This window comes from Rhinolophus hipposideros (genome assembly GCF_964194185.1).
Source record: "Rhinolophus hipposideros genome assembly, chromosome: 2".
Lineage (NCBI taxonomy): Eukaryota > Metazoa > Chordata > Mammalia > Chiroptera > Rhinolophidae > Rhinolophus > Rhinolophus hipposideros.
In genome coordinates this window covers 50,289,236-50,312,709 of record NC_138048.1, presented here as the reverse complement: position 1 = coordinate 50,312,709, position 23,474 = coordinate 50,289,236, and the positions used below count along the sequence as shown (strand labels likewise).

At 45.0% G+C, this 23,474-nt stretch overlaps 1 protein-coding gene across 4 annotated transcripts; it reads right to left on the bottom strand.

The window, feature by feature from the left end:
• Positions 1–4,203: 4,203 nt before the first annotated feature.
• UMPS (uridine monophosphate synthetase) lies at positions 4,204–22,414 on the bottom strand. Of its 4 annotated transcripts, XR_013992083.1 has the most exons (7): positions 22,162–22,385; positions 18,251–18,404; positions 15,812–16,483; positions 13,928–14,103; positions 12,233–12,347; positions 6,089–6,443; positions 4,204–5,053 (listed from the first exon to the last, which is right to left on the bottom strand). XR_013992083.1 is itself a non-coding variant. In XM_081030291.1 (6 exons), the coding sequence occupies exons 1-6, from the start codon at positions 22,315–22,317 to the stop codon at positions 6,274–6,276; spliced, it is 1,443 nt and encodes a 480-aa protein (XP_080886417.1). In that variant the 5' UTR covers positions 22,318–22,414; the 3' UTR covers positions 5,847–6,273. The 4 variants fall into 4 exon arrangements, 3 of the variants coding, with proteins under 3 accessions (XP_080886417.1, XP_080886418.1, XP_080886419.1); XM_081030291.1 differs by lacking the exon at positions 4,204–5,053 and having other exon boundaries at positions 5,847–6,443; positions 22,162–22,414; XM_081030292.1 differs by lacking the exons at positions 4,204–5,053; positions 18,251–18,404 and having other exon boundaries at positions 5,847–6,443; positions 22,162–22,255.
• Positions 22,415–23,474: the final 1,060 nt, after the last annotated feature.

Sequence of the window (23,474 nt, the reverse complement as noted above, 5' to 3'; positions counted from 1 at the left end):
GGTAAATAGGGACAGTGTGTTTCGTTAAACACAGTCATTTCAGGACCCACCCACCACCACACGTTGGCGGGCTGCTACGTGCAGGGAGACAGTGCCGTGTTATGGTGTTAGAGGGGGGCTCACAGAGCCACATCTCTGCACACTGACACTGGCTGAGACCTCGTTGTCTTTATCAGAACCGCTTTCCGCTGAAATGTCCTTACATGACGGCTGAGAGACCCTTCAGGCCCAGCAGATGTTTTCCAGCTAACTCCCATGCCCTTTTCAGGGAAGTTCGGCTTCTCTGTCATGTCACTGGAGCCACAGGAAGCACAGGCTGCCTCAGGCCCTACCCCAGACACGCAGGGCCTCCAAGTGCACTGCCAGCCTCTGTGCTGGGGCGAGGTCCCTGGATGGTCACCGCTTTCCTGGGCCCTCCCTAGAAAGCAAGCCCCAGCGTTCCTCTGCTGTCCGGGCATCTCTCTCTCTCCCTCCATGGGGTTTGGCCTGCGGTGGGGGAGCCAGTATCACAGCCCAGGCCGGCATCTGCCTGTGACCGCCTGTCAGCCTCCTGCTCCTCTCCAGGCCAGAGGAAACCCCTCCGCCACCCCCTTGGTGGGAAGGAGAGAGGCACATGTTCTTCCAAACCAATACTTATGCCCAAACCTTGAATTTTAAAAGTTAAAAAATGTTCTAATTGTTTTATTTCTCTTTGTGTTTCCATGTGGCCTCCCTTTCCTGGGGCACAAAGACCAAGTATGGGCTTGGAAGGGCTATGGAGAAAATGAAGGGGAAAAAAAAAATAACTTGATAATTCATACGAAGCCTAGAACCTAAAAAACGACATGGCATCGCACCTCCTGTAATCCAAAATAAAAACAGCATTTAATAAAACAGCATTAACTATAAAGTAAACGTACAGAAGCTCAAGGAATCCTATTTCCCAGCCCCCTTGCTTTTAAAAGAATGTATCAGATTCCTTCAAAGAACATACTTTGGTGTTGCTGCTTTACTGTCCTCCTAGCCCACACTTAGTGGGCCCGTTGTGAGCTGACGAGATAGCATATCCACCTGTTACGAGTCAGAGGGAGCAAATCGCAGTCCGCGGGGTGACACGTGGTCACTGTTAATGACGGACACTGGGCTGTGTTGAAATGCAGTATCCACACAGAGCCCAGCAGCTGTTTCTCTCCGAGAGCTCACCGAAAGCAGCCAGAGGCGGACTGAGAAGGCTGAAGGCAGGCTGATGGTGGAACAGCCTGTCTTCCTGGTGACGAGCTGGATCTGGGAGGGCGGCAGCACATCGTCACGTGTGTTTGCTCCGGCTGCCTCACAAAGCCTCCCGGAACTCCGTGGCACACGATAATAAGCATGTATTACCACGCTGACAGGCTCGCAGACCAGCTGGGTCCCCTGTGCACCAGGCTGTGAGAGGCTGGGGTGAGCTCTGCTGTACTCTGTTATTCTTCTGGGACCTGTGCGCTCGCCAGGGCATGTTTATGGTAGTGGCAGAAGTGACAGAGTTGGTGAGCAGACACTCATGAGCCTGGGCTCAGAAACGGTATCATCCTCTCTACCCATGTTCCACGGGCCAAAGCAAGTTACGTGGCCAAGCCCAGCATCAGTGGGGTGTGGAAATATTCTTCACCTTGAACTAGAGGAACTGCTGAGTCACATAGCAACGTTTGTGGATTCAGGGAGGGGAAAAGAATCAGGACAATGCTAGAATAGCTCCTTCAGTTTTGGCACTTTCTGCTGAATCCTGGCAGCAATGGAAGAGTATGTCTCTTGAGTTGTGATAGGAAAACTCGCTGATGTTTCTTGGGATAGTATGGAAGTCCCTTTTAAAAATTAAGTTTAGGAACTAAGTTCTGTAACGACCAGGACAATGTATGTCTGGTTCACTTCCTGTGTTCAGTAAACACTTGATTAAATGGTGAAAGAATAATATATGTATAATGATGTGTCTGCATATAGACATAAAGGGGTAAAAGTGGAATATGTCAGCCTACACAGAAAGGGAGTAAAGAGTGTACTAAAACTACCAAACTGGTGTCAAGAGACAGGGATTCCAATCCTTGCTCTGCTTGTAATTAGTTCTTCTGTAAGCTTGGGCAAATTGTTTCTCGATGGGCCTCAATTTCATCTGTGAAATGGGATGATTGGATCAGATGATCTCTAAGGAGCTCCCAGTGTCAGTTCCCTAAGATGCTGGGATAGTCACTTCAGCTGCTAACAGGTCCCATTGCTATTGGCTCCACACCGGCTACCTCTGCGCTCATAGCCTCCACCTGACGAGCCCTTTAAAGGCACACGCTCAGTGCATGTCCCCATTAGCATGAATCCGAGACGGAGCACTGAAGTGCAGCAAGCACAGACTACCGGGAGCCTAAGAACAGGCTGCTCCAACCTGAGGGGATCGGATGGCTGCGTTCCTAATTGGTTTCACAGCCCTTTCTTCTCAGGGCCTGTGGATGAGAAGGCCCTTCTCAGGTACCTGTCTCCAACCTTCCAGTGTTACAGATGGCAGTAGGCTACCAGTTGGATTCCTTTTACTTTGCAAGTAATTTATTGCTCTAGGTGCTTGTACAATTATTTACTGTGGGGACAGAGCCCCAGAAAGTAGTTTCCAGGCTTTCGGCCTCATGTGGAGAGGTGCTGGCTCGGATAGTGGATGGCCGTCAGCTGTGGCTGGTTGGCCATCATGTAGCCATTAAGCCATTGGTCACTGATATAACTGCTGCGGCTACAGAGGGGAGACGAGGAGAGTGAAGGAGGACACTGAAGGAGAGTAAGGAGTAGAGAGTTGGTCGGTTGGCAGCAAAGCGGACAGCAGGTCGCACGTCGTGTAAACCCAGCCTCCAGTGAGACCATAGTGGTATGACTCCCCTACTTATGGCTCCGTCGGTGTTCCTTTTTGGCCTCACCATGTCCTGCGTTCTTATGTGGGGAGTGGGAGCAGAGACCCCGCAGGCCGCCCTGCCGGCCACCCCGCATGACAAATGGCACAGCGAGCAGGGCTGAGTGACATTTACCCTTGGAGTTCATCATTTTTACAGGCTGTGCCTAAGTGTATGCCTCTGTCCAAAACTCCTGCCTAGAACTCAGCAGGCTTGTTAAAGCTGCAGACTCAAGTATGTTTTCAAACTGTGGGAATTTTCCTCAATCATTTCTGTGATTCCCTCTCCTCCCCTTATGTCTTCTTCTGTGCACGGATCTCTCCTCTAAACCTCTCATCTACTCCCTCGTGTTTCCATCTTTGTCCCTTTGTTTGGAATTTTGATTCCTTCCACTTGAATCTTCCAGCCCACAAATGTAGTTTGCGAGATTATCATACCATCTTTAAATTTTTCCATCAAGTTTTCGAATTCCAAGCTAAAATTTTTAGTTTCCCAAACAAAAAATTGTGCTGGCACCCATTCAGGAACATTTGCTGGGCCGTGTTCCAGGTGCAGAGAACACTGCACTGAACACAAACAAAATCCCTGCTCTCTTGAGAGCTCACACCTGTTACAGGTGGTTTTGCTTTCCTCTGGTTGCTGGATTTCCTGAGGCACTTTCTTTTGCTGACCCATGGTCTTGACAAGTGGGGCGAACCGTTATGCAGCAACAAACCCATGGCTGGTAGGAGTCCCACAGACTTCACCTGTGGGCCAGTGCTGCACTAAGCAGGATAGGCTGTGAGAAAACTGTTCTTCCGGAGCCAGGGGCCAGTGGGCCGAGTTGGGACCGAGACACCAGGCCTGTCAGGTGTGCAGGCTGGCCGTGAACAGATGCCTTTACATCCTGGGTCTCTGCTTCTGAAGCTCTAAAGGGGAGTTGGACCAAGTTGCTTAGGTTCCCCCACCATACAAATCAATGGGCTTATGTGGTACCACATACTTAGACTATTGGAAGAAGCCAGGGGATAAGTCCTCCGCTCCCGTAATCTTACAGATGTTCTGGGCACTGTGTGGGAGCTGCTCCCCTCTTCCTCACTAGGACCAGGTGTTAGACTTACAGCTCAGGCTCTGTAAATTCTCCGTGACTGAGGAAGGGCTAAACTATCTAATGCCTCCAAAATACTCCTATGCTCAACAGCACCCTCACAGGCCCCACGACAGCCCAAGCTCTCGCTCTGAATCAATTTGTGCTCCAGTTTTATGACTCCAGACTGGGCTCTTGCTTAGATGAGAGGTCGCCAGCACTGGGCTTATTCTCAAGACACATCAAAACCACCTGAGGCCTCTTTAAGAAATGCAGATTTCCAAGCCAACAGCAAGTCTGCTAAAACATTCTGATAGTGGGGCCCAGAGGTCTGCATTTTAAGTGTGTGCCGGGGTCAGGGGATTCTTTGACGCTCCTCTGGCCTCCTCCCTTCAAGTTACTTAGAAGGGGCCCTAGGTGAGCGTCACACACAGAACAGGCGGCACCGGCAGCCCACACCTGAGGAGCGGGAGGACTCAGCAAGAGGCAGGCAGACCTCTCGGCGGCTCAATGCAGAAGACACCTGTGACGGCCCGGTGCAGTGGTTCTGTGTTCTCTAGAGAAGCAGCATGAGAACTTGTCAGGATGCACATTTTCAAGCCCCATCCTAGACCTATCCAGTCAGACATGCTGGCGCTGGGCTCAGCATCTGACTTAAGACTCCAGGTGATTCTGACGCATGCTCAAGTGCAAGGCCCACTGAGCATGGCCAGTAAATGGCCAGTGCAGACCCCAGTAAATCACTCCAAAGGTTTCTCCGCCTCCAGGTCACCAAGGCTTTGAAGTCATCTAGAGATTCCTGCAGGTTTCATTCGGTATTCTTCCTCTTCTTAACATCCAGCTCCTTCAGAATAGCTCTGAGAGCCACACCTTCCTTTTCCTTCTGATCTTCTTACTCCTTGATAACTTGCCTTTCCCGAGAGGAATGTCTCTAGAGATGTAGCACTGGGACTTCAGAGCAGAAGCTCGTAAGTGCAGACACCAAAAGGGAATACAGTGAAAACCCAGTTGAAACCCCAGGCTCCATCTGCATCACTAGAGGAGCAGGGCACTCAGGGACGGCAGTCGTCATGAGGAAATGCAAGTGTCCTTTGATACCTGCCAGTGCCTATAGGAATGACCCAGACGAGGGAAAGGCAGATGGTGAGTGCGGTGGGAGAATCAGAACTGAGCCTTCAAATGCAACGGCCACCCTGGCCCTACGCAAACAGCCTTGAGTGTGTAGTGGGGCCGTTTCAAAATGGTCATCTGAACCCACACCCTTCACATGCCTCCCTCCGAGATGCTTCCTGAATAGGCCAAAGAAATATAAAAATGGGGGAAAATCTATATAAGTATTGGAGAACAGGGATCATCCAGAAATCTGGAGGAATTTCTGGGAGAAACACTTGGGACGAAGCGTGAGGAGAGGGCTACCTAATTGGTTATTCTACGTGTGAAGGCGGGACTTTTGAGGAAAGGTCTAAGTCCTCAGTCCCACCACGGAAATGTGCTGGAATCCAGAAATGAAGGTAACACCATCAGCTCCGTTCCTGGGCTCCTTTCTCTTAATTTCTGGTGAAGGCTGACTTTTCCGTCCCTGTCAGCAACAGCTGGGACAATGAAAGATACTTGAGCAAACCTCCAATTTGGAACCTTAGGCCTCTTGATGCCACTGTCTTTTTAAATAAATGAAAGAGCAGTTGGTCTATTTGTAATCCAGTGAGGCAGTAGGAACCTGTGACAGGATTTCAGTACAGGTGCACAACTGCTGCCCAGGGGAAGAAATGAATCAGAGGCCTCTCCGTTTGTGGAAATGAAAGCCAGATATTGGCTTCCGGGGCTCAGCTAGACACCTTCCCCCTTCCCATTCTGGGAACCAGCACCATTTGGGTGCCTGGACTCACTTTTAAGAGGAGGAGGAAGAGCACAGCTAATGTTTTAATATTATTGGGCATCACATTAGACAGAATAAAGGACACAAGAAATGTACTGGTTTTATCCTCTTGATGTCCTAAAATTTTCATGTCATGGCAATTAAAAATCAAAAAGTCTGGCCTAGAGATGGGGATGGGGGATCCTCAAATGTGGAAGACCTTAACACAGAACTGTGATCGTCTAACCAACATCAGTCTTCCTAAATGAATGCTTAAAAGGAACTTACTATAGTGCTAATGCAGTGATTACAAGCTGTCCAATATTTCCTAAACACCGATAATTCCAGAAGTCATTCCAACACACGACCCCTAGTGGAATCCAAGCAGTATTGAAGGCTGCTTATTATCTCCAGCCAGTGCTTTTCAGGAGGCCATGGATCTTCAAGGCCTTCACAAAATGTACCCGAGACACTCAAACGCCAAGTCGACTCAAATAAGCCTCCCAAGCAGCTTTTCTGTACATCTCAGCTGCTTGCAGACGATTAGCGGATGTTATTATGCCCCGGCCTACAATGATGATATCAGAACCTCGTTCGCCAATAACTTCTTGTGGGCTATTGTACTGTTGGCCGAGATTGTCCCCTGCAAAAACACAAAAGTTACTGTTTAACACAATATAAAACATCAATAAACCTGTCCCATGAATTTCCTGGAAAAGTATCTAACCGGCTTTAAATAGAAATATGTCTTGCTTTCCATGCCCCTCCTACACAGTGAGTATACGAAGAGATGCCCTGACATAGGCTAGAGACCTCCACAATAGAGAAAGAAGCCAACCAACGTCTAGATTAGAGCATTTATAGTGTAACAGTATCAAACAACAAAAAAGTAGATCACCTATATTGCCAAGAAAGGTTCAATACTGAAAAGAAAATAACAAAAATTGGCCTTACAATTGGGGACAATTTTAGTGTACATCTCAGAATCACTGTGACACACTGTTGGAAAAGGGCATCTAAATGGCACATGACCACATACTGGACCTTTCTGCCACAGCCCGAGTGCTCAGACCACGCACAAAGCCGAATCCTTAATTTTGGCTTTTTCATTCTTTTCATGGATTTTTACTGGGGTATAACTGACATATAACAGTTTCAGGTATACAACATGGTTCAGTTTTTGTATATTGTGAACTGATCACCACCTTAAGTCTAGTTAACATTCATCCCCTTGTATAATTACAACAATTTCATATATTCTAGGCTCCTTTGTCGTAAATTAATTGACCATGTATGTATGGGTTTACTTCTGGACTCTACTCCATTCATCTATATGTCTGTTTTCATGCCAATACCATACTGTTTTGATTACTAGCTTTGTAATATAGTTTGAAATCAGGAAATATGATGCCTCCAGCTTTGTTCTTCTTTCTCAAGATTGCTTTGGCTATTTGAGGTCATTTGTGGTTCCATGTAAATTTTAGGTTTGTTCTATTTCTATGAAAAATGTCATTTGAATTTTGATAGGGATTGGACCAACTCTGTAGATTGCCTTGGGGAGTATGGACACTTTAATAACATTAATTCTTCAAATTCATGAGCACAGAATATCTTTCCATATATTGGTGTCTTCTTCAATTTCATTCATTGGTGTCTTACAGTTTTCAGTGTACAGGACTTCAGAACCTCCTTGGTTAAATTTATTCCTACGTATTTTATTATTTTTGATGCAACTGTAAATACAACTGTTTTCTTATTTTCTCTTTCTGATAGTTTGTTGTTAGTCTATTAGGCTGGTGCAAAAGTCACTGCAGTTTAAAAGATTAAAAATTGCAAAAACTGCAATTACTTTTGCATCAACCTAATATTGATTTTGTATCCTGACAATCTACTGCATCTTATTTATTAGAAAAAGCTTTTTGGTGAAGTCTTTGGGATTTTCTATATGTAATAACATGTCATCTGCAAACAATGACAATTTGCCGCCAGAGCCAGGTTATATGGAGCTGTCTCCTGGGAAGCAGTCACAAAAATCAGGGTTTCCCAATATACCAGCAAGCTGTAGCGAGGGAGAGCACAAAGATGGCGTCCATTAGTTTACATTCCCTGAGACCAGCTCTGTAGGCCCCACCTGTGTGTCAAACCTGCAGCCTGTCCTTCAGGCTGAAGCTCCAGGACAAGTAAATAGACCTCTTTCACAGAAACACTGGGATTATGCTTCTGTATGCTGTCTGTGCAGTACTCTGGGGGTGATAGCCTGAGAACTGTCTCCCCAATCATTACAGCCTGTGGCACTCAGGAATGCAAATCCCCCTCCCCCGCTACTAGATCCAGGAGATGAAGGGGTGTGCCCTGGGCGGGAGCTCCAAAACTGGGGCACTAGACATCTATAAAAGCTTCCCTCCGAGAGATACTTGAGCTCTGGAACACAGCAGAGGGAGAGCACGAAGATAGCGCCCGCCCTTTGAGGTCTCTGGAAAGGATTACAGTCAGCCCTTAGACGTGAGTTTAATGAGAAGCCTGTCCCTCAGGTTGTAGCTATGAGGAAAAGCTAACAGGCTTCTTTGACAGAAAGGCTGAGCTCCTAGGTCTGTTGTTTCTTGCTGTGCCCTGGAGGGTGGAACCTGTTTAAGAACATTTTCTCTGTTGGTTACAGTCCTGTGGGACCCAGAGCTAGGCCAGGCAGAAGTGTCCCTCAGTGGCAGCTGCAAACATCGAGGCACCAGACAAGGGTAGAAGTTCCTTTCTGGGCAACACCGGTGATTTGAAGTGAGGCAGTGGGAGAGTGCAGGTTGTGTTCCACCAGCTTGTTCCCTGAAAGCACTTCCGTAGGCCACTAGATGTGTGTGAAATCCGAAGCCCGGCCTCAGGCCAAAGCTCCAGGACAAGCAAATAGGCCTCTTTCACAGAAAGACGGGGTGTTCGAGCATGCTGTCCGCGGTGCCCTGGAAGTGGTCGCCTACTAAGAACTGCCCCCCAATTGTTACAGCCCATTGGGATCCAGGAACACAAGTTCCCTAGCCTCCAGAGCCACATGATCAAGGGATGTCCCCTGGGCAGCAGATGATGTAAAAACTCCCTTCCAGGAGATACTGTGCTCTGGAGGGCGAAGATGGCACCTACTAGTCTCCATCCCAGGAGGTTTCCAGGCAACTCTTAGGTGTATGTTAAGTTAGAGGCCTTCCCTGTGGGCCAACACTTTAATGTTAGCAAGCGAGCCTTTTTACTTAGTATCTGGGTACCATCGGCTGCCTCTGAGCTGGGCCTAGGGCAGATGAGTCTGCTCAGAGCCCTCAGGTGACTCTCGTCTGTGGGTCTCGTGGACACAAGCCCCATTAGTGTTCAAAGCTAGAAGTTTTGGGGGCTCATCTCTCAGGTGCGGGTACAGCTGGGGCACTCGATGTGCAGTACAAACCCTTCACTCCTCACAGAGAAGCTCTGGGCTGGAGGTCCCTCCCGATTGTGGGTTACCACTCCAGGGGTGTGGTGTATGGTAAGATTGCGCTCCAGCCTCTCCCACTCCCTTGGATGTGCGTTTCTTGTTCTTCCCCGAGGTGTACTCCTTGCTCAACTAGCCTTAGTTTTTGTTTTCAGAGGAAACTGTTTCTTATGTAGCTTGGTGTGTCCAGGGGAGGAGGTAAGTGCAGGACTCCTACATCGTTATCTTGAAGCAGAAACCCTCTTTTTCCTTCCTTTCAAATTCTGTTGTTCCAGAAGCCTTCTGTTAAATGGCTTATCATTCAAATCCAAGATGCTTTCAATATCCCCCAAAGCCTATATCCTAACTGTACTATCTAGTGAAAGAATTGTGGGGGCTCACAAGGGACATTAATAGTCGACAAGCACAGAGTGCTTACTCTGTCAAGACAGTGTGTAAGTGCTTTAAACCTCGTATCACTTAAGCCTCTCAACAACCCTGTGAGGTCACCACCATTATCCTCATTTCACAGATGAAGAAAATGAGACTGAAAGAAGTGAATTGTCCAAAGATACATGGTTACTAAATAGAAGGACCAGAAATCCAAATCTATCTGACTCATAAAATGTTTAGTACAAATGTGGAGTTTAAAAAAAAAAATGTTGAAAGCTGAGGCAACTATTACAAAGCCTTAGGAAGGCAAGTCATCCTGCTGAGGTCTACTCTGTAATGTATAGAACCTGAAACAAGAAATCTGGGAAATGGAGACCTCCAATATTCTATAACCCCGGGGATAACACCTACCATTCATTAATTTATTGGAATGCTCATCAGCCTATTAGCTTTCTTTCTGATTACAGAAAGTTAATGATTTCTGTTTAAAGTACTTAAAAACAAAATACCAAAAAGGTAGTACCTTCTTTTTCTTAAGTGTGGTTATATTATTTACATAAAATAATTAGCTCCTTCGAGGTTAATGGGTATCCACTAGTTCTAGTATTTCAGAGTTTAAAAAGAAAACCGAGATTTACCAAACTCATACCTGCAATCATTATGTTCTCAGGGCAATCCTTCCAGTTACAGAAATACCAACTTTCATCAGCTCCTAAAAAGCATAGTGTCCATTCCCTCCAACATTTGCAAAAGTACTTCTAGAATATTTATGTGGCACAGGGGCACTGTGCTGGAGGGCAACCAATCTTCAGAAAGAGCTCTCATCCTTGAGGAGTTTCTAGACTAGAAGAGTATTCCAGAAATACTCTCTACATGTTCAAAAATCTATGCAAGGATGTTCAGTTTGTAACAGTCTAAATACATCAACAGGAGAATGGTTAAACATACCATGGTCCCAACCCTACCTAGGTAACGCTAGTGTAGTTGTTAAAAGGCACCTCTAGATGTGCAAACATAACATAGCTGCACAGATACAAAACATTCTCCAACTCTGTGTGCATATGTGAGTATATATAAAGCCAAAGGTCTGTAAGGATACATGTCACACGATTTATGTGACTGTCTATGGAGAGGGAAGCTGGCCTGAGGAAAGAAGGGTGTGAAGGAGAGACGGGTATGAGTTATATAAGAATGACTAGTATAAGGCGGACGGGTAGTTCAGTTGGTTAGAGTTCGAGCTGTGGTCAACAGGGCTGCCAGTTCGATTCCCACATGGGCCAGCGAGCTGTACCCTCCGCAACTAGATTGACAACAATGAGCTGCCGCTCAGCTCCCAGGTGGCCAGATGGCTTAGTTGGTTGGAGCCCGGGCTCTCAACCACAAGGTTGCCAGTTTGATTGGTAAGGGATGGAGGGCTGCGCCCCCTGCAACTAAGATTGAACACGGCACCTTGAGCTGAGCTGCCTCCAGGATGGCTCAGTTGGTTGGAGCGTGGGCTCTCAACCACAAGGTTGCCATTTCGACTCTCACAAGGGATGGTGGGCTGCGCCCCCTAAAACTAGCAACGACAACTGGACCTGGAGCTGAGCTGCGCCCTCCACAACTAAGACTGAAAGGACAACAACTTGACTTGGATGGAGCTGATGAGTCCTGGGAAAAACACACTACTGCTCCCCAACAAAAAGTCCTGGAAACACACACTGTTCCCCTTTCCCAATTTAAAAAAAAAAAAAGAATGGCTAGTATAAAATCTACTTTCCTTTTAACAGTTTTAAAGGTAACTTTTGAACTTTTCAATGTAAAAACAACATCAGAGTGTTAACCTGACAAATTCCACTGTGGGGTGATCAGCATAGTTGTTTTCATTTTAAATAGTATTTCTGAGAACCCTACTGTTCACAGTTCCAATCTCTAATGCCTTAAGCCTAATCCATAAAGAAGGAAAGAGATGGAAAGTGGGATAAACTCCTATACCCGTGATTGCATACCTTTGTTGCACAATAGCCAATTCAGGAAAAATAGAAATTTTCCAGGTCATCATTTCTTCCCCATTCAAAATCAAAGCAGTGTTAATGAGCCCCATAGGACATTTAAATATGTATATTTTATACCTAGATCACTCCTTTATGGACTAGTAACCAACACTGAGAAAATGTGCACTGATCTTTAGCCACTACAACTGCATTTCTCAGACTGCTGAAAGTGTTATATGTTCAAATAAGCTCGAGAGACAAGACAGAACCATGTCTCCACAGGGAGCGTCACAACAGACATTAGCACATCAAGGCTCTGCAAAGTCTTCTAACAAAGAAACAAAGGTTTGTGAACACCTTTCTTGGCAGCATATCCAGAACATCAGTTGGTAAACATTAATCTAAAATACCAGTTTCGGGGTATATTTCAATGAAAAGTAGCTTTCTACATTTCCCCCCTCCAATTAGACCACAAGCTATTTTGCATGTCTAGGTCAGTCTCACCAGGCCAAAAGGGCTCATTCATTACTGCTCTAGACAAACAAGCTTTCTCTTTAGCAACTTTAAAATAACACACAAAATTTCACTTTGCCTTGCTGACTTGGTAAAGAGTATTTTGGAAGAACCATAACCAAGGAACAGATTTACCTCCTGCTTCTAACTGAACTCCTGGAGTTAAGTGAAGAAATTCTGGTTTCATGCTTACTCGGGAGCCAGAAATAAAGCCAATCACAAATTCAGAATGCTCCTCAGCCATTCTAACCTAAATGGGATGTAACAGGACAGATGACAAGAAAGCAGTTAACGACACAGAAAACAGTTCTACAAGTAACAAATTGGCTCTACTAAGAAACTTTGCTATTTTATAGATGTCTTTCATTTCATATTGAACTCACTGTATCTAAAGCAGAAAATCTTAGATATGAATCTACATACTTGCTCCATTAACCCCGTCTCTCCCCTTCTCCCAATTAACCATACCTAACAACATTAAAAATCCTATACCACACATGTCTAAAATCTAGATGCTGCATAATTATTTATTTGTAGTAATACCTGGGGACCTACCTATGTTCCAAAAGGATATGATGCGCATACTCTAGAATACCTTTTTAATGGTATGAAATCACATTAAAGATTCACTGCCTAGCTACACAGGATACTCATGTTATGGACGGCCACCACATGAAACACAGCTCTGTGGTCAAGAGCTAAAGAAAGCTCACCTCTACCACTTTCCTCCTCCTTTAACGTTTGCTAACTGGTCTCTACAACTTCTAAACCATTACCTCATGCTCACGGAAGTCTCTCTGGAAGGTCTGTCTATCTAATTTGGCTCTTCCCGAAGCTCACACTGCTTTTTTTTCTTACTGCCAGCACTACCACCTACCGATAAGCAATGTCTTCTCCTGGAGCCAGACTCCGACTCCCAGAATGCCGAATACCAGCACTGACTGACTCATAAACCCTGAGAGCTGCTCTGAGAGCTGGGAAGTCACAGACATGTATGGTCTATTCAGGGGTCGGGTTAAAACCTGGCCCTAGGGCCATGGGAATTCTTCACAGTTCCACAGACAGCCTTTGAAATAACATGAAAACATAAATTCCCATGTAAAAATTAAAATATTAAAGTCAAAAGTTCTATTACTTTTAAAAGTAATAGTCTTTAAAGTATCTATAAAGGTGATCCAGCCAACTTTCTAGGTGATTATCCGATCATGAAACTTACCCAGAGGAAAATGTGAAGAGGAACTTTTTAACTAGATAATTATCCCCTCTCCTTTTATTCTGGAATGCAGGGGTGGGGGCTGGGTATTAAGGCATATGGTGTTACAAGAACTTTTAATAATGGGGGAGTTACTGGAGGGAACAGTGTGGCTGGACTCCACTTAAGAGCTCTGCCACACAAACCAATCAGTATCAAAGACTGAAAAAAAAAAAGGCTACTTCATGTGGGCTGCTGTCATCAGAAGGCATCTCTGTGGGACTTGGGAGATTCTGAGAAGAAGCTCTTCAATTTCAACTCCGGCTGAGATGAAAAAAAACCTATCTTAAAGGTCAGGTAAGCATACAGGCGGATGTTTATTTGACCAAATATCTGTGTTTCAATGTTTCTCTCTTGGGAGTATAATTCAAGTCCTTTAAGTGGACACTACAAGACAGAAAATGCTATTAACTGTCAGGCAACCTAGCCAACTAGGATTAATATACTGTCACACTAACAACAGCTGCTATTTATTTATTTTTTTAGCAGAGGTTTCACAGACCCCAAATTAAGATACTTTCTTCCCCTGGAACACGCAGTGTAACAGCCCAGCCTTCTCGCCCCAGTCCGTCGCTTACCGCTGCTTTCGTGTAGTTCCCGGTGGCCAAGGAGCCCGCAGAGCTCATTTCCGCAATGAGCAGGCAGGCCCGGCGCAGAGGCAGGCCTACTGCTTGCAGCCCTTTTACCACTCCTGAGCCGGGCACTGCGTGAGCATTGACTACATCTGCCCAGGAAGCTATTTTAAAGACACCACCTAAGAAGAAGGGGGAAAAAAGGTATGTGTCAAATTTCAAACAAAAACCTGTCACTGCCCAACCAACTACAATATGAAATAATCTTCTAGTAACATGTTAGTAAAATAGTGAAACACTTCAAGAATTTTAGTGATTAGCAGGAAGCATAGCAGACCTATGGTTCCAACTGTGGAAAATGTATGTCCACCTACCAGCTAGTTGAGAGATCACAATGAAAAAGAAAAACTCTTGCAAGTTCTGCACTTAGTTTTCCAGCAACACTAAGACTGTTTTTCCTTGCAGGCTGAAGCTTGCCAATAAAACGTACGCAATTAGAAATGGACTCCCGTGAAGATAGGTGTTTACGGAGGTCAAAGATATCAACATTCTGAAATTCCTCTAAAGGTGACAAATTTTCATTCTGCAGGGATCTCTCAGCCGCTTTACATTGTCTCAAATCTACTTGTTCCTTAGCTCTCTTTAGCTCTTCTAATTTCAGTAGGCAATTGTATTCATTTTAAAAGCTGACAGCAGGGCGGCCAGATGGCTCAGTTGGTTAGAGCGCGAGCTCTGAACAAGAAGGTTGCTGGTTCAATTCCCTCATGGGATGGTGGGCTGAGCCCCCTGCAACTAAAGATTGAAAACGGCGACAGGACTTGGAGCTGAGCTGCGCCCTCCACAACTAGACTGAAGGACAATGACTTGGAGTTGATGGGCCCTGGAGAAACACTGTCCCCCAATATTCCCCAATAAAATTTATAAAAAATAAAAATAAAAAGACTGACAGCAATAACTCTAATTGATTTTTTAAAAAAACTACATGCAAGCCTGTAGAAAGTTTATATAGAACTCTTACAGTAGATTAATAAACTAAACTAAGCAATGTGATGTGGGTGGGCCATCTCAAGCACATGAAGAAGTCAGACAAATCTACACTAAAGAAATAGCTTAAGAATAGGCATGTATTACTTAAAAAAAATTATCTCAAAAGATGCCTGTGTTAACAACAAAACATGTAAGGTTAAGCGAAAACAAGCAATAGATATATACACTACAACAGAAATTTGCATAGAATGGGTAGAGAATTAAGTATTCTTTTCAACCAATATATGATATGCTCTACTTTGAGTGCCTATTTAACATAAAAATTTCTTTAAAAAGGATACCTATCAACCAATCTTCTGCTAATAAATCCTAACAACTTTATACTTTCCTATATCTGCAATTTTCATTTTTCAAATATCAGAACTCACTGTGCTCTGCAGGGCCAAGCCATGTTTGCCTGCCTAGAACCTATGCCCCCTTTTTCTGGCATCAGCACCATTTTCTTTAGAGGAACTACCCCTGACCCAATCTCGGTTTAAGACGTTTAAATAGTTAAAATCCTGCTATCACCAGTGGTGGGGCATATTACCCCGGCGAGCTAATAAAGGTACTAGCTCTCCCTTTAGCTATTTTATACCTAAGGTATTCTATACCCAGTGACTGGTTTGGGGTTGGCATGAGAAGTATGCCTACCTGAGAAGGAAGTCAAGAAAGAAGAAAGCAGAGCTGAGATGAAGAGAAAGCAAGTCCAAAAGACATCACTTGAGCTCCTGGATCCAACTATACGTGACAGCCTGTTCTACAGCTGGACTTTCAGTGATGTGAGCCAGTACAGTTCCTTTTTTTCCTTGAGCCAGTTTAAGCTGGATTTCTGATTCTTGCAGATTCCTGAATAATACCTACCTTCATACTGCTTTTTTACTGTGTTTCCTATGTCTGCAAATTTCCGGTCTTCAAATATTAAGAACTCATGGCGTTTTGCCAGAGTTGTTAACTCCTCCATCACATCCAGAGTAAAATCATTCAAAATATCGACATGAGTCTTGAGCATGCAGATGCTGGGCCCTAAAGCATCGGCGAGTTGCAACAGCTCTCTGGACTCTGAAATATCAGCAGACACACACAGATTGGTCTCTTTTTTTTGCATAAGCCTGAGAAGCTTCGATGCAACTGGGTGGATCCTGGGCAGCTCTGCACGTGCACCAAAGCTGAGTTCTTTGGGTGCTTTCTTTACAGAAGGGAGAGAACCATTATGATCAGCTGCCACAAAAACATTCTCCTGAATAAATCTCTTCACTCTCTCGACCATCTCAGCATCGATTTTTTTCTGTTGCTCAAGAATCTCCAGCATTTTGGACAATGTACACACTGAGTGGAGACGAATGCCATGTGCCTGCAACTTGTCCGTGCCTCCCTGCTCTCTGTCCAGCAGCACCACAGCGTCGGTGACCTTCAAGCCCTCCTTCTGAAGAACCTCCACTGTCTCCAAAACACTAGATCCACTAGTAATGACATCTTCAATGATCAAACAGATTTCTCCTGGATTAACAGCTCCTTCTACAAGACGCTTAGTACCTGAAAAAGAAGCAATTATATCGAGTCCAATTTAAAATTATGTATTTTAGCCAACTCACGAAGGATCTTGCAATATAAATCTGGCATGTAGTTATGAAGGGGTAGATGATCTAAATCTTATTTTCTGACAATCTACTTGGGATTTATTTCTGATGAATCTTCAAAATGCCACGATTACCATTTTGTTCAGTGTCTCAGTACCCCCAAACTGTCAAAGTTACATATAGGGAATATTTACAGTAAAACTAGCAAATTATTTTGTAGTGTAAGTACCACTTAACATGCTTATGATCAAAATTCCAAATACAGGTCTTAAAGCAAGATCTCCTAGATCAAGGAAAGTGATGAAATACAGAATAACCCAATATCCTCAATGAAATCATTCCTTTTCCCATTAACAAACCAGTTTATTATACAAGATCAGCCAAAAAGTTGGCCTTTGCAGATATAAATTCAGGAGGGAAAATACTCAGCAATCATTACAACTTTATGTACTTATATAATGCAATGTGACTAAATACACTTTTTTACTCTAACCCCCGCTATAGACTATTTTCAGAAAATCCACCAAATGTAAATAACTAAAGCTATAGACTTTATAGACTAATTTTTTTAGAGACTTATTTTTATATTTTCCACTACCAAATCTGTCTTATTTTGAAACAGAAATACACGTAGTACCGGGCACTTTGCCCACGTTTTTTGTTTTACCACAGGTACCATCTTTGCCCTTTCCCATTCCTTTTCTCTTAACTCCTACCCCCTCCCGCCCACCCCTTGAAGAACTGGCAAGTTTAACTGAATCAGCTTAGACTAGAACACATGACTGTATTTCTAGGTATATTTAAAAATGAATGATCTTATTCTAAGAAATATTTTTGAAGATATAATAAGGAAATAGAAATAATAATTTCTTTATGGGCAGGAATTAATACAAACAAACACTATGCCTTCAAGCTGCAAAAATGCTTTTACTAGTTTTATAATGGACAATTTCAAACAAAAAAAGCTTCTCAACAGTATAAAACCTCTAAATACAGCACCTCACCACTTAACAACTGGGTGAACAATTCTTGTTTCAACTATATCTCAACCCTGCCCCCCCATAATTTTTAGAAGCAAATCCCAGAAATCATATGATTTTATCATAAGAATTTCTAGAATGCACATACAAAAGGTAAGGACTCTTTTCAAAAAAAAAGCAAATACTGCCACATCAACATAAAACAAAACAAAAACACCCATAACTTCCTCAATACCAAATATGAAGTCAGTTCCAATATTTTTAGATTGAGTTGGTTTTAAAGCAACCCCACATGTTTAAAACACCTACCTGATAGACTCTTTTCATGGGCCCATGAAAAAAATATTTTCATTAAAAATTTCATGTGGCATTTATACTGTTTTACAAGAGTAATTTTATTCATGCATTTCTCTTCATGCTATTTATAAATACACTGGGAAAGTATGTGCTCTTAGAACATTCTGCTGATGAGGGAAGGACTGGTAAAAATGTTGGGTCTCAGATATGGTGCAAAAAAAGCACTGTTTTCATTGCGTAGTAAATACAAACCATTTCACCCCTAGACTCTAAAGAAAAGGAAGGTGATTTATAGCAACAGTTAACAAATTCCACGAACCATAACAACTGAAAGGTCTTGTGAAAAATATTCAAGGTGACTCTGGTAAAACATCAGTGCCTAGAAAAAGTTCTAGCAGTATCGGGTTACATATCAACTTAATTCTTATATGACTTGTTATTTTTACCATAATCCTTTGTTTCTTTTCTTCTAATAAGCATTGGAATTTGGTTGGTTGAACAGATAATTGTAGCTAATGGTAAAGCTGTATAAGGTACTCCACACACAGTGTCAAATTTGATCCCTGCATTTTGGGCAGTTTGGAATAAAATTTCTGCAACCTGTAAAGAAAATGAACACATAAACTATGATTATTTCTATTTTAAATGGTGTATAAATAATGTAACATAACATTAAAGACAGTAATACAACCCAGTAGGAAATAGTCTCAAACCTGATCATAAAAAAGAACAAATGCCTTTTTGTTCAACTACCCACAGCATAAATCCCAGTTTACAAATATAAAAACCTACTTGTCTAGACTCAGGGTCTGCTCTGAGGGTAACACGGGATGTGAGGAAAGGCTATGATGTTGATCCCATAGATTAAAGATGGCCACCAGGCTTCCCAGCTTTCCTCAGTAATCCATTATGCTTTCAGTATCTAAACCTTTCTATCACCCATGAGTTATATTTTCTGCCTGAAAGAAGTCTTCAGTTAAGAAGCTTCATAAGAGAAATTAAGAAAACAATCCCATTTACAACTGCATGAAAAAATAAAATACCTAGCAACAGATTTAACCAAGGAGGTCAAAGACCCGTACGCTGAACACTGTAAGATAATGATGAAAGAAACTGAAGATACAAATAAATGGAAAGATATTCTGTGCTCATGGATTGGAAGAATTAATGTTGTTAAAATGTCCATACTACCTAAGCAATCTACAGATTCAATGCAATCTCAATCAAAATGCAATGGCGACGGGTGGAATCAAGACAGCAGGGTAGGTAAAACCTGAACTCCCCTCTTCCCATGAACACATCAAAATTACAATGGAATTATAGAACCACCATCACCAAGAACCACCTGAAGACCAGCTGAACAGAAATCCTAAAACAAAGGAGATAAAGAAGCAGCCACATTGAGACTAACTGGTAGGAGGGAGGGGCAGAGCCACAGACCGCACGGGTGCCACACGCACAGTGAGGCGATTATAAACAGGAGGGACAGCTAGGCTATGGAGGTCCCCCCTGAGGAGTGAGGGGTCAGCCCCACACCTGGCTCCCCAGCCCAGGGTGCCCATCCTGGGAAGAGGAGTTCCCATAACATCTGGCTTTGAAAACCAGTGGCGATTACATCGCAGAGACTAAGGACTACAGGAGACTGAGACACTGCTCTTAAAGGGCTCAAGTACAAACACACTTGCTCCAAGTCCCAGTACAGAGGCAGCAGCCTGAGAAGGGCCTGTGTCATATTGGGAGACATTAAACTGACTAACTTTAGGGCGAGTGCTGGAGGGGGAGGGATCGGAAGAACTCTGAGGCTGGAAGTAGGCACCATTTTTCCTTTGTTGAGCTCTCCTCCCATTTAGCAAGCCTGGCATGGGCAGGTGCAAAATCTGTTGCTCTCCATTAACCCGGCTAACACTGATCACCCTGCCCTGGCCTCTCCCTGAGACCGTTCCCCACTCAATCTGCTCACCCAGTTGGAGCCTCTTCCAGAACAGCCTGACTAGGTATATAGGCTGTAGACTCTCCCAAAGGTCTGCAACCCCCACACAAGCTGCAAGGAGCCTCAGCTCACACTACAGACTCTTCCAAAGGTCTACAAACCTCACAAAAATGGTAGCCGGCCTAAGCTTCCATTGTAGCTCCTGCCAAGTGGCCCCAAGTCTGGCACAAGTGGCAGCTGGTCTTGGCTCACACCTTAGGCTCTCCCAAGTGCCTCCAAGCCTAGCACAAGCTGCTGCTTAACGCTGACCAAACTGGAGCCACTCCCCAGAGGCTTCAGACCACTCCAGAGCTCCAGCCAAGCAGCTTTACAACTAACATATAGATGGGCAGCCGTGCCTGGCACAAGAGCCTTGCTAAAGTGACTCCTGCTTCCCGGGATCAGCCCCCACACAACAGCTTGTCCCCTGTAGTCAGTCAGCCTGAGGGTCAATTCCACCCACTGACATGCCAGCAACAATCAAGGCTCAACGACAACAGAAGGGCACACACAACCCACACAGGGAACAGCCCTGGAGCACCTGGCTTCAGGTGAGTGGAGGGACCTGTGCAGCTGGCCCCACAGGACACCTTCTACGTAAGGCCACTCTTTCCAGACCTGGAGACATAGCAGATCAACCGAATACATATACAAAAAACACAGCCAAAAGGAGGAGACAAAGAAACATGCTCCAAATGAAATAACAAAACAAAACTCTGTAAAAAGAACTAAAGGAAGGGACAAGCAATCTACCAGGTAAAAAGTTCAAAGCGTTGGTAATAAAGATACTCAATGAACTCAGGAGGAGAATAGATTAACTCAAAACTTCAACAAAGAGATATAGAATATAAAAAAGAACCAATCATATATGAAGACTACGATAACTGAAATGAATACACTAGAGGGAATCAACCACAGATTAAATGGAGCAGAAGATCAAAGCAGAATATCTGGAAGTCAAGGTAGCAGAAAACACCCAATCGAAACAGCAGAAAGAAAAAAGAATTTAAAAAATGGAAATAGTTTAAGAGACCTACCTCTAGGACAACATCGGGCTACCAACATTAGCATCGTAGGGGTCCCAGGAGAAAAGAGACAGCGACAAAAAACCTATTTGAAGAAATAATGACTGAAAAATTCCCTAACCTGGTGAAGCAAATAGACACAGAAAGTCCAAGCAGCACAGAGTCCCAAACGAGATGAACCCAAAGAGGCCCACACCAAGGCACATCGTAATTAAAATGCCTGCAGGTGAAGGCAAAGAGAGAATCTTAAAAGTAGCAATAAAACAGTGGCTCGTTACACACAAGGGAGCTCACAGAGACTATCAGCTGATTTTTCAACAGAAACTTTGCAGGTCAGAAGAGAATAAACACGGAGTAATCAAAGGGAAAGGGAAAACTACAGCCAAGAACACCGTAACTATCGAGGTTATCGTTCAGAATTGGAGAGACAAAATTGCCCCTAAAAGCAAAAGCTAAAAGAGTCCATCACCACTAACCCAGCATCACAAGAAAAGTTAGAAGGACTTCTTTAAGTACAAAAGGCCAAAACTGAAAATAAGAAAATACAGCAAAGGAAAATTCTCACTGACAAAGACAAACACTTAGTAAAAGTCGTGGATCAACCAATCCTAAGGCGAATATGAGGGTGGAAAGACAAAAGTAGTAGTAAGATCATGTGTACAGACAATAAATTAAGGGATACACACACACACACACACACACACACACTCACACAAAAGAGGGGGAAAAAATGACAAAAGCACATTTAGACCCTTCTACTCAGTGAGGTCTGCAGCGTTGGCTGCCAACTCGAGCATATTACGCCTTTTCACAAAATTCCCACGGGATTCACATACACTCAAAATGTAAGAAACACTGTGCTAGAAACGTCTGATTTGTAGAGAGGGTCTCCCTACGTCGACAAAAAAGAAAACACCCGCCCCCGCATGAAATGCCCACCCTCAGGCCTTAGTTCTTGCTGCAAAACGGAATCCTCCCTTCCGAGCAACAGTCCTCCCAAGTGTCTGAGCAGCGGCCGAGTCCTCCCCACCCATCTCTTCCGTTCTTCCCCACGTCTCACTTTCCAGACGGTAACGACCACAGAACTGCACCCACTTCCACGAGCCGGGGCCCCAGACTGGGCTCCGCTTCTCCCGCAAAGCACGCGGGTGGGTCCGAGGCCGGGCCGCTCGCCGGGTCCCCAAGAAGCCGACAGTTCCCGGCTGACGGGCTCCTCAAAGCGACTCCGCGGGCCGGCGGGAGCGTCCCCCCGCAAGCTGAGTCTTCTGCTCTCCCCTACAGCCCAACTCCTGGCCCCCGCCCCTCCCGCCCCGGGTCCCCATTTCTGCCCCCAGCCCAGTTCTCCCGTTTCCCGGGCTGACACCTGGCTCAGAAGACGTGGTCGAGACACGACACCCCGCAGATCGATGTACACCGGGGAGGAGAGCCCGCTCTTCAGCACGAAGTTCCCAAACTTGAAAGCCTGCACGTCGTACAGATCCGTTACCAACGCCCCCAGCACTGCATCGGCCGCCGCCATCGCCGGGCGCTCCACGTTCGCTCCACGTTCGCTCCCAACGCCCACGTGGGCGGGAGCGCCGGCCTTTGGCGCCCGGATGACGTCACCTGAGAAGCCCCGCCCCTTCCGCCCCCTTTTCCGGCCGCTGGGCGTGGCGGGGCGGGGCTGGGCGGGGCGGGGCGGGGCGGCTGCGCGCGGCTCTAGCGAGGATGCAGGGGCTGTACCGACACGTGCACCAAGGGTTATGCTACTGCTGGCTGTCTCTGGTTGGCATCGATGGAGTTTAAAGTCCCGAATAGTTAGATCGACTCCAAGATCATGAAGTCAAGCCTTTCAAGAGAGTGTGTAAATCCTGCCCGCTTTTTGTAGCTCAGCGTGCCGTTCTGTGCCTGTCGTTAGCCACGCCCCTTCCCCCTCCCCCGTCCCTGCAAATAGCGTGTCAGTACTCTTCTCAGTTCTATTAACTTCATGGCATCCGACACATGCCGATGTCACAGTAGTTTGCACACGGGTCTATAAAGCGCTTGGCAGGTTCCTTACCTCCTCCGTGGGCTCTAAGCGACCTGGTCGCATCCAGCGCAACACGGGCAGTGGGAGAAGGAGAAGGGGCGGCTTTGGGTTAAGTTTCAAGAAAGAAAGAAACAGAGACTTAATGCAGTTGAGTCTCAGAGGCCCAAGGGTCTCACCGTCATGAAAGACTGGAGCGCAAAATCAGGCCGACTGGTGGCTTTTATTAATTATACAAGGGCGTGAAAATTATCTATGGTCTGTGAAACGCATCCATCCTATCACAAAGGTGGTGTAATCCAATTATCCCCGCCTGCCAACAGCCAGGGCAGAAAGTCCTAGGATGACTTATTTAAGGTGTGGACCCTCCTGGGGATAAGTCTCTCACGTAAAACTTTGTTGTTGAGCTAAACAGGGAGAGCTGATATTATCGCTCTCCTAACTTCTCTCCCAATCCGGTGAGAGGGAAAGCCAGTGTCAGCAGTGGCTTCCTTTAAGCAGGGAGAAGGGGAGGCAATGCTCCTTCCCATATTTTCCGTAGTAGCTCATTGGGGGGTCCCCACAGGGTTCCGCCTGTCTTAGGTTGTTCCTCACGTGAGAAATCTTAACCCGTCCTTGGCTGGCAATCCATCTTTTGGAGACTGGACAGAGACATGAGGTGTAAACATAAA

Coding starts and splice junctions, on each gene's coding strand:
- UMPS (XM_081030291.1), bottom strand. CDS start 22,317: ATGGCGGCGGCCGATGCAGTGCTGGGGGCGTTGGTAACGGATCTGTAC. Junction 16,484..18,250: donor AAAAGAAACAAAGGATTATG/GTAAAAATAACA, acceptor CTTCTTTTTCAG/GTACTAAGCGTCTTGTAGAA. Junction 6,444..12,232: donor AGTTCAGTTAGAAGCAGGAG/GTAAATCTGTTC, acceptor GTGTTTTTGCAG/GGGACAATCTCGGCCAACAG.